Source organism: Condylura cristata, unplaced genomic scaffold (genome assembly GCF_000260355.1).
Source record: "Condylura cristata isolate star-nosed mole 26May11 unplaced genomic scaffold, ConCri1.0 scaffold00023, whole genome shotgun sequence".
NCBI lineage: Eukaryota > Metazoa > Chordata > Mammalia > Eulipotyphla > Talpidae > Condylura > Condylura cristata.
The window spans coordinates 1,701,995-1,713,342 of record NW_004567124.1 but is presented as its reverse complement, the minus strand read 5'-3'; the positions used below and the strand labels follow the sequence as shown (position 1 = coordinate 1,713,342).

The 11,348-nt window shown below is 33.5% G+C and overlaps 1 protein-coding gene across 2 annotated transcripts in view; it reads right to left on the bottom strand.

The window, feature by feature from the left end:
- The window catches only part of MYO9A (myosin IXA), a 196,558-nt gene that overhangs the window by 22,872 nt on the left and 162,338 nt on the right, over positions 1 to 11,348 (bottom strand). For both annotated transcript variants that reach the window (XM_004687622.2, XM_012728607.1), the window contains exons 33-34: positions 8,541 to 8,652; positions 6,337 to 6,398 (exon numbers count right to left, since the gene is read on the bottom strand). In XM_004687622.2, coding sequence (XP_004687679.1) covers positions 6,337 to 6,398; positions 8,541 to 8,652 — 174 coding nt within the window. The remainder of the gene's footprint in view (positions 1 to 6,336; positions 6,399 to 8,540; positions 8,653 to 11,348) is intronic.

The window sequence follows — 11,348 nt, the reverse complement described above, 5'->3', positions numbered from 1 at the left end:
TGTTCTCAAACTAGTTCAAACCCTTATCACTGCCCACTTAGATAATTCCATCAATTTCTTGACAAATTTCCCATATCTACTTTAACTACTTTTAAGAAGCTAAGACCTGAAACCATAATATACGTAAAAGTAAACAGGCCAAAAAAAAAAAACAAAAAAAAAAACATGAAGCATTAGCCTCAGAGATGTCTTTGGGGACTCAACTCTAATGAGAAGATTAAAAAAAGCAGAAGTAAACAAATGAGACTACATTTAACTAACAGCTTCTACACAGTGAAGGAAGTATCATTAAATGAAAAGACACCCTACCAAATAGCAGAAAATGTTTGCACATAATACATCTAACAAAGGGCTGATAGCTAAGATATACAAACTTACCCAACTCAAAAAATGAAAACAACCAACCCAAACAAAAAATGGGGTTGAAAAGCTAAACAACCCTTCTTCAAATAAGACATACGGATAACTAAAAGGTGCACACACACACACATACACAAATGCTCATTATCAGGGAAAATGAAGTCACAACCCAAAATGAGGTATCACCCTCACTCTTGTGAGAAAGGCTCATATCAAAAAGACCAGAAACAGCTAGTTTTATTGCAAAGGTAGAGAACAAGGTACCCTCATACACTGTTGGTAGGAATGTAGATTGGTCCAGTTCCTCTGGAGAACACTATGGGTCTTTCAAAATGTTAAAAATAGATATGCCTTATGATCCAGCAATTCCAATCTAGGTAACTACTAAAAAAATGCACAAACACTAATTTGAAGAAATATAGTATTCCTATAACTGCCGCAATACAATAACCATGTCACAGAAACAAGCTGTGCTCCCAGTGACAGATAAGTGGATTAAGATGATGTGATATATTGGACCTGCCTGGTGGTACAGCACTATGAAGCTATCCAAAGCTACTGCAAACATGAGTTCAAATCCCCATCAGGAAGGTGACCCACATGGCATGGCAGACCTCTCCTGCCTTGCCTGCTGTACCCCTCAGCAGTGTATTTCAGTCAATTAGCTGTTCTGCTCCCCACTCTGTGGTGAATTCTCTCATAGCACACCCCCCTCACTCTGTACTTCTGGCCTGTACCCTAGTTCTTATATGCATAAGCCTGAGTAATACTCAGCTATTCAAAAAAAAAAAATATATATGAAATCTTGTCATCTGAGCCAACATGGATGTCACCAGAGGGGGTTTTGCAAACAAAGTATATCAGAAAGGAAAAGGCAAATCATACCTGAGAGGGAGGGAAGAAGGAAATCACACTCCCCAAATACAATGTTGTAAAAGCAACACTGACTCGCTTAAAAAATATTCCATTATTTTGCTTATTTATAGAAAATAAAGAAACAAGACAAAACTAAAACAAAACAAACCCTAGAAATCTGACTGTAGAATTGAGGCTATCAGAGGCAAACAACAGTGATGGGGAATAAAGAAAGGAGGGGTGCCAGTGGACTATAACAAGAGGATTATGGTGCTTTGGTGGTGAGTATGGGGTGGTAATATACACCTAAGTAAGTGTAAAAATATACTCCTTAATGAAGTATAGTATTTTAAACTAACGTTTCGTGGCAACAGTACTGTTTTGTGGCAACAGTACTATTTCCCTTATTAAAAAATCTCTCAATGTAAAGGTGTCATTTGGGCAAGGGACAAGGAGGGTGTAGACTTTGTATGCTGAACATTTACCTACCAATTATATTTAGTAAATCTATTATTTGATTATGAATTAGACTGTCAAAAATTTCTAAAACATAAGAATGCTTTGATGTTTATGTAAACATCAGGGAAGTTTAACTGGACATTGATGGCAACAGTTAAAGGCAGACTGATCCATGATTAGTGATCTAAGTTCTATTTTTATTGGTTTCAGGAGTGGATCTGATATCACAGCTTACTAAATATATAGAAGTTATGTGGCTAAACAGATGTGCTTAACCTTAAGATTATTTAAAATAATTCAAAGGGGAAAATCCCAGGTATTAGCTCTGAAAACTGTAACCTTTTTTACAAATCTTTCTTGTACTTTCCTTCCCTTATATAATTCTTCTTCCTTAATCCAACACTACACACTCACTTTCTCCTTCAACTTGTATCCAGTCCCAAGATCTGAGTCAATTAGTATACCCCATTTTTTCTTTTTTGTTCTCAAACTAGTTCAAACCCTTATCACTGCCCACTTAGATAATTCCATCAATTTCTTGACAAATTTCCCATATCTACTTTAACTACTTTTAATATAGTCTATTGTCTATAAAATCCATTTATTATTCTCAAAAACTATCAATGTCTAATTACTATATATTAAAACAGGATACAAACATTCCTGCGTCTAAAATTCAAGATATTACCTGAATTGACTGTAAGTAATTTTTCTTCCCAGTTTTATTCTAAACATGTCATTTATGTCATAGGTAAGAGGAAAATAAAAAATAACATTTATCCTAAAATTAATGATAAACTACTAGTGCTAGTATGTGGAGGTAAGTAAAACAGTAACAAGTATATTAAGTGTTAGGAAACCACAGAGGTGAAATAGCTGAAGCAGAAAGGACTGGTTTGGGTAACTCATTTGCTGAAATGATTAAAACAAACTTGAAAAAACCTGTTGCTTAACCTAAGAGTTGGAAAGCAAATAGTATATAAAATAAAGAAGGCAAGAAAAGACACAGGAAACAAAGAACTATAAACTACAAAGTTGGGCAAAACAAATGAAAAATAATCTGATACACCTAAAGAAAACAAAAACAAGCTAGAGAAAGATTATAAAGGGGCTTTGGGTAAGAAGTTATAGAATCTAGGTCTTGTCCTGAAAGGTAAGAGATGCCAGAGAATTTTATGTAGAGAATTTTAAGTAGAGGAAGATGCAAGTTTTACTTATTATGCACCATTCACCTACATATATGCTGCACTCCAACACTGGATTTCTTAAAAGAATTGCAAGTCATTTTGCAGCAAATTGATCTTTAACTAACATAAGGCAATATCTCTGAAAAGTACTTCTTTTTAAGTCCAAGATAGTTCTTAGACTCTTCAGAGGGTACATTCTAAAATCTTGCATCATTAGTTATATGAAGCTAGGTTGTTTAGGTTATTTTAAATTTCCACTAGAATGAAGTTAGGTTATTTGATATTTGCAACAAAAGGATGCTTTTCCTATCCCAGAGGATTATTATTATAGATGGAGTTATAGATGAACATATACGGTAGAGTATTTCATATATGGTAAATGCTCTATAAATTATTAAGAAAATGAAATAATGTTCACGGCAATGATTAAAATAAACTTTTTTTTTTTTAAGATTTATTTATTTATGCTTACAGAACTGGGGTATAGGCCAGAGGTGTGGTGGGTGAGAGGATTCACCAGAGACAGAGTGGGGAACAGAACAGGCAGATCAACAAAGTACACTGCTGAGGGGAGCAGCGTGTGGGTCAGGAGAGGTCTGCCACACCACGTAGTTCAGTTCCCTGGCAGGGGATCGAACTCATGCTGCAGTGGCTTAGGAGAGCTTCATAATGCGGTGCTTTAACCCACTGCACCACCAGGGAGAGCCCCTAAAATAAACTTTAATCAAGCTTTAAGCTTCTCATTGATACTGACACACATAATATATTTCATAATATATATCATGCACACATAATATATTTACTTAAATGTTATAGCTATAACTAGAGCATTAAAAATGTTAAGACATACATAGAGAAAAAGAAACAGACACATATTTGAGAACATTAAAAACTTTAAAATAATTTGGCTTGAAACAAACCAACCTAAAGCAACCATGCTAAAATCCTGTTGTTAGAATTTTAAAAATTAATTTTATTACTTACAAATGGAAAATTTTATTATAAAAATGTTTCATAGTCATTTTCCCTCCAAATTAACTCTCTTGTTTATTTTTCATGATACTTTTATTAATGCATACATACTCTTGTCACCAGGTCCCAAATCAAGAAATAAAATATAACCAGGAGTCTAAACTTTCCCTCAAGATCTTCTCAGGTACTATACTTTTCACAAACTGATACTGAATGATTTCATAAATTAGTATCTGTATTTCTAATACTATACATTAATTTTACATGCCTTTGAATATTATATTATGTATACAATGAGTTATCTTCATTTATTTAAAAAATTTATTAAATGAGCAATGTAGTATGTACTATTGTTTCTGGCTACTTTTGTTCAAACTTATGCTTGTGAGTTCAAAGGGTCTGATTTTACTACTATATAATATTCCATTATACAAATATTTTTATGTTAACTCTGATTACTAATATACATTTTGGCATTTTTACTGTGGGGATATTTCAAATAGTGCTAATATGTTCTTTTATATTTGTTGTAGATGTATTTTGGAGTAGTAGTGCTGAGTCATGAGAAATGCTTATGTTTAGGTTTGATAAATATTGCCAAATACTATAAGAATAGTTAGACCAACTTACACTCTGTCAGTAATTTATGAATTTTTTACTCTTCTAGATCCTTTCTATGATGCATTATATTTTATTCATTCATATTGTCCCATTTTTTTTATTCCATGCTCTGATATTTTGAGTCGCCTGTCTTTCAGTACATCAATCTTCTCTTATGGCCAATAATGCTGCTAACTCCATCTTTTGAGTTTGTTGTTTCAATTGTATTATTAATTTTTAGACTTCTCACTGATATTTTAAAATATATGTCAGTTTTCTGATAAAAGTCTGTTATTTGAACATATAAATTAAAAAATTTTAAAGCATGTGTGGTAAATCAGTAACTGGATCATATGATACTGATATGATGATAATGATGATAATGCTTATTTGATTTTCTCTTAGTGTCATTTCTTATATTCATATTACATACGAAAAATTTACAAAGGCTCTGAACATTGTCATCTCTCTTTTTTTGAGAAGGCTCATCCTTTGTCCTTGTAGGTAGCTAAAATGAGAAATAGATCAACTTAATCCAATCAATGGCTGCCTCGAAGTTTGCAGTGTTTTTTTTTTTTAAACTAAACATTGAATTTTTATTTATTTTGTTAATATATTCATTATATTATTCTTCATTTTTGTACAATATATGGTTTCCGAGTGAAATTACCAATGGTTCACCCTCTTTCCTTAAGAGGACAGGATACTGACCAGGTTCCCTCACCAAAACTGGACCGTAAGATTTCAATTTTTCTCTCATTAGCACTGTGAGACTACAAAAATTCTAATTCTACTTTTCTGCTTAGTTCTGTACAAGAATTCAGAAAATGCCTTAGGTGCTCAAGTTCCGGGAACTCCAGTACAAGAATTCAGAAAATGCCTTAGGTGCTCAAGTTCCGGGAACTCCAAACTCAACTTTTTGTATCTTAAGAGTTCTATCAAATAAAAATTTCCCTGGCTCTTACACTCTTAAATATGCCCCTTGGCTAGAAGTCTGACTTCTTGCCCTACAAGAATTGACAAATTCTTAGTAGGAGAAAAACTATCTCACTAATCTGTACAAAGCTACAGTTGTGTTCACTGTAGAATATAGGTCTCCTAAGGTATAATTTGCCCAGCAGTTCTTTGATGTTTGGTAACAAACTTTTTTTTCAGTTGTTCTCAGCAGGAGTATCAGTTTGCCACAAGCCACTCCATTTAGGTGGAAGCAAGTGTTTCATCATCTTCATTGTATTTTAAGTCCCTAATTAAATTTCTCTTTGTAAATTTTACCATGATTTGAAATAGATGCAAACTCTATGAAGAGGCTGTAAACAATACACACACATATGTTATAGCACAGATTTGTAAAGAATTGTTACAATTGTCAATATGTGACTAAGAAGTAAAAAAAAAAAAATGTGATTATATATCAATGAAAGTTTGAAATCTTTCAAAAATGGTTTCCTCTTTGAGTGGCAAGGTACCATTCACGTTTAATATCTACTATCCAAATAGAAATGTGTAAACATTTCAACATGGGGATAAATTTTGCTAGTCAAATAAATATAATCTTTAATTATACTTTACCACCTTCAAGACAGTTCTTAGGAAGACTTATAAGTGCTTGAAGACATATGAACTTTAAAAGCACAGTGTTCCGTAAATATTTTTGTGATAAAATCACCAAGGTTTAGTAGCTCCCATGAAGAAAAGGTAAATATAGTTACCCAGTAAAATCCTATCATTTAAATATACTTATCCCTCTGTGTGTATATCATAAAATAAAATGTATTTATTACTGTGATTTGTGGTCAAAAAGTTTCAAAACCACTGCACTAATCCATCAAGAGATTTGATTCTTTTTGAGGCACAAAATACTAACAGATTTGTGATTTATTATTCATAGAGGTCAAGTTCTTACCTTTTTAGAGCATTTGGCTGTGGTTTTTAGACAGCACTTCTTATGGCAAGCATACTTGCATACTGAAAAACAGATTAAGAATGCAGTATTTTTAGAAGTCTGCATATCAATTAACAAATTTATAGCTGTATTCTAGACACATATTTCTTTAAATCAGACTGTTACAATGCACAAACACACACACTTTATATGGCATTAGAATAAAAAAGTAACAAAAAATACATTCTATTTGGACAAATAAGTTGAAAACATGCCTAAAATTTCTAACCACTATTTATGAAAATAATTTTATTCTTTCTAGACTTCCCATCCCTTCTCCTGCCCCTGCCATATTTAAGGAGAATATCTATCTTTGTAGTTTGACACACAAATTAATATTCATGTTCCCTTAATACATCTGTTCTATAATTTGCTAAAACACCAGAAGTACCTATTGCTATCCCAGTGTACAAGGAAGGTTTTACTGCTAATAAATTTGCTGAAATAAAAATAAACTGGGTAGCACATTAAAGATACATGAAATGACTTATTTATAATATTAGAGGGTCTATAATAGAGTTCTGAGCAACCAGGACATAAAGAATATCAATTGTAGAAGTGATATACAAAAAAAGTTCAGAGCAGAAATATCTTCCCGGAGCAAGAAAATAACAGGTGGCTAAGCAGCTGGTAGCTAGTAAGAGGCACACTGAGAGGATCTGAGAACATACTTGCCTGTGTTCTCAGAGCTAACAGCTCTGGCTCCTGCACACCAGCACCCAAGTATCCTTAACTTTTTAAAGTAGAATTTGGGTTCTTGAGGTTAAGATCAAGTAAGAGAAGTCTTATCATTGTACTGGTAAGATCACAAAGAAAGTTACCTAATTCTCTTAGGAAATGAAACCAAAGACATTCAAGTCATAAAAAAGCTGACTTGTCATACTTCCAGTTTCAACTTACAGAAGGAACAATTCCAAAACTTAGAGGAATCAGACTAACATTAAACATATTAATGTACTTCTTATTTTCACTTTGACTATAACTTTTTGGACTACTAATAATAAACAAGGAAAGCCTTTGCTGAGCTGTGAAAATACCCAGCAATGGTGATAACTTCATTATAGTTAAAGAGACTTTTACCTTTGCTATTATACTGAACATCAAGCCTTTCCATTCAATTCTGGCACACCAATAAGCAATTACTGAATTACTGAATGTACCAGAATTGATGTTGGAATGAAGGGAGTGGAAACTAAAGGTCTTCTGTAAACCAGAACCAAGTTCACTTACAACAAAATCTCTACTCACATTCTTGGATTCACAATAGAAAAAAGGACTTTTTTGGTTAAGGATCTATTCTTAAATTCATTCATCCATCTAGCTAACAATATTTACTGAAACTTAAAATATATAGAAACGTTCTAGGCATTGATCCTGAAGAGATGTAATTTTTTTAACCTTAAAGAACATACATTCAAGAGGGACAGACAGACAAATAAGCAGTGAAATGAAAACAATATAATCTGGGATGCTGATAACAGCCATAAAAACTATTAAATTTGACTAAAGGGAGAGAGAATTGGGGTATAGGGTAGCATTTTAGATAAGAAAGTAAGGAGAGCTCTCTAAGAAGTGGACACATGAATTAACTGAAACAGTAAGCATAGCAATATCTAGGAGAAGAGCATTTAAGATAGAGTTACAAATATACTGACTGAAATCTACCAAAATGTCTTATTTGGCTACAGGGCATAAATGACAGTATAGTGAGACTGGGCTAAAGAGTAACGGTATGCAGATGGTTTCACTCATAGCAGAAGTATAATGGACCAGGTGAGAAAATAACAAGAATAATGAACAGCCATATACCAGAGACATTTTGTGGGGGTGGAGTGGGGAATGGGATCAAAAACGGGGGGATGGGGAAAGAAGTGCACGAGGTTATGGTGATGGCACACAGGTGACTTGGTGATGGGAAACCCGCGGGGATTACAATTGAGATGGAAAAAAAAATGTACAAAATGATGTAAAAATAAATTGTTATAAAATAAAAAAAATTTCAAAAAAATAAAAAAAACACAACCGTGTTGAAGCGGAAGGGGGGCAAGAAAAAATCAAACAAAGCCAAAAAAAAAAGAGAAACGGTATGAATTACTCCTTTATGTTAAAAAATATATAAGAAACATAAAAACAGAAATTTCAACTGGTTAATTGGTCACACTTACATTTACAAACTGAGGCTCGGTCCATTATCCATATCAAAGAAGAACAGTACTCACAGTATGTAGGGATGCTATACTGGGTAGCTTTAAAAATGTGACCATTGTGTTCTTCCACCTGAACGAAAAAATAAAGCTATTTATATTAAAGCCAACACTGTAAACACTGCCCTAACACATTTATTCAATGGGAAATCCTTTAAATCTTGGTAAGTCTTCACTGGGTACTTATACAGAGTTTTGACCATCTGGGAAATAAAACAAAAATATATGACTTCTGTTTTCAAAAACTAAGTCTAGTACAGACTAATTTATACGAAAATCAGAAAACAATACAGTAGATCTATAAGCAATGTCTTATGTGACTCTGAATTAGCATGTTAAATTAAAAGTAGATGTTCCTCAATTTTTAATTTTAACTTCAAGAACCTTTTATTTTTGAAAACTGATGACCTTAAATAACTCCTGTTTGAGTTAAAGCTATTGATATTTACAACATTAGAAATTAATAATGAAAAATGTAAATATCTGTTATATTCCCTTAAAATTAACATTAAGCATACTACATGTTAAATGAGTAACATTTTTAGGAAAAACAACTGTTTCTTTAAAAAAAAAAGTAATGAGATAAAGACTACTGATTTACATTTTTATAAATCTCTCTAATGTTTGGCTCAATAAAAGACAGTTGGATTCTTCTATCTACCTTTGCATTCAACCTGCTGACAGTAAGCAGCTGAGTTTGACATATAAAATAATCCAGCTTTATACAGATGTGGAACTAGGAAATGGAAGAATAATTTATTCTTTCAGATAATAATACATCGAAAACTCTACAACTGATAAAGGGTTAACTGAAATATAAAATCTAAAACTATACCAATGAACTCTTCATTCTCTAAGACATTAAAATCCATTGTCCTGAGCTTCATTAAAATTTACAACTTTTGGCCCTTCCTGGTGGCGCAGCGGTTTAAAGCACTGCACTGAGAAGCTAAAGCCACTTCCGCATGAGTTTGATTCCCGCCTGCCCCAGAGGTGACCACATGGCGTGGCAGACCTCTCCTGACCAGCCCGCTGCTCCCCTCAGCAGTGTACTTCGTCGATAACCACTATTTATGAAAATAATTTTATTCTTTCTAGACTTCCCATCCCTTCTCCTGCCCCTGCCATATTTAAGGAGAATATCTATCTTTGTAGTTTGACACACAAATTAATATTCATGTTCCCTTAATACATCTGTTCTATAATTTGCTAAAACACCAGAAGTACCTATTGCTATCCCAGTGTACAAGGAAGGTTTTACTGCTAATAAATTTGCTGAAATAAAAATAAACTGGGTAGCACATTAAAGATACATGAAATGACTTATTTATAATATTAGAGGGTCTATAATAGAGTTCTGAGCAACCAGGACATAAAGAATATCAATTGTAGAAGTGATATACAAAAAAAGTTCAGAGCAGAAATATCTTCCCGGAGCAAGAAAATAACAGGTGGCTAAGCAGCTGGTAGCTAGTAAGAGGCACACTGAGAGGATCTGAGAACATACTTGCCTGTGTTCTCAGAGCTAACAGCTCTGGCTCCTGCACACCAGCACCCAAGTATCCTTAACTTTTTAAAGTAGAATTTGGGTTCTTGAGGTTAAGATCAAGTAAGAGAAGTCTTATCATTGTACTGGTAAGATCACAAAGAAAGTTACCTAATTCTCTTAGGAAATGAAACCAAAGACATTCAAGTCATAAAAAAGCTGACTTGTCATACTTCCAGTTTCAACTTACAGAAGGAACAATTCCAAAACTTAGAGGAATCAGACTAACATTAAACATATTAATGTACTTCTTATTTTCACTTTGACTATAACTTTTTGGACTACTAATAATAAACAAGGAAAGCCTTTGCTGAGCTGTGAAAATACCCAGCAATGGTGATAACTTCATTATAGTTAAAGAGACTTTTACCTTTGCTATTATACTGAACATCAAGCCTTTCCATTCAATTCTGGCACACCAATAAGCAATTACTGAATTACTGAATGTACCAGAATTGATGTTGGAATGAAGGGAGTGGAAACTAAAGGTCTTCTGTAAACCAGAACCAAGTTCACTTACAACAAAATCTCTACTCACATTCTTGGATTCACAATAGAAAAAAGGACTTTTTTGGTTAAGGATCTATTCTTAAATTCATTCATCCATCTAGCTAACAATATTTACTGAAACTTAAAATATATAGAAACGTTCTAGGCATTGATCCTGAAGAGATGTAATTTTTTTTAACCTTAAAGAACATACATTCAAGAGGGACAGACAGACAAATAAGCAGTGAAATGAAAACAATATAATCTGGGATGCTGATAACAGCCATAAAAACTATTAAATTTGACTAAAGGGAGAGAGAATTGGGGTATAGGGTAGCATTTTAGATAAGAAAGTAAGGAGAGCTCTCTAAGAAGTGGACACATGAATTAACTGAAACAGTAAGCATAGCAATATCTAGGAGAAGAGCATTTAAGATAGAGTTACAAATATACTGACTGAAATCTACCAAAATGTCTTATTTGGCTACAGGGCATAAATGACAGTATAGTGAGACTGGGCTAAAGAGTAACGGTATGCAGATGGTTTCACTCATAGCAGAAGTATAATGGACCAGGTGAGAAAATAACAAGAATAATGAACAGCCATATACCAGAGACATTTTGTGGGGGTGGAGTGGGGAATGGGATCAAAAACGGGGGGATGGGGAAAGAAGTGCACGAGGTTATGGTGATGGCACACAGGTGACTTGGTGATGGGAAACCCGCGGGGATTA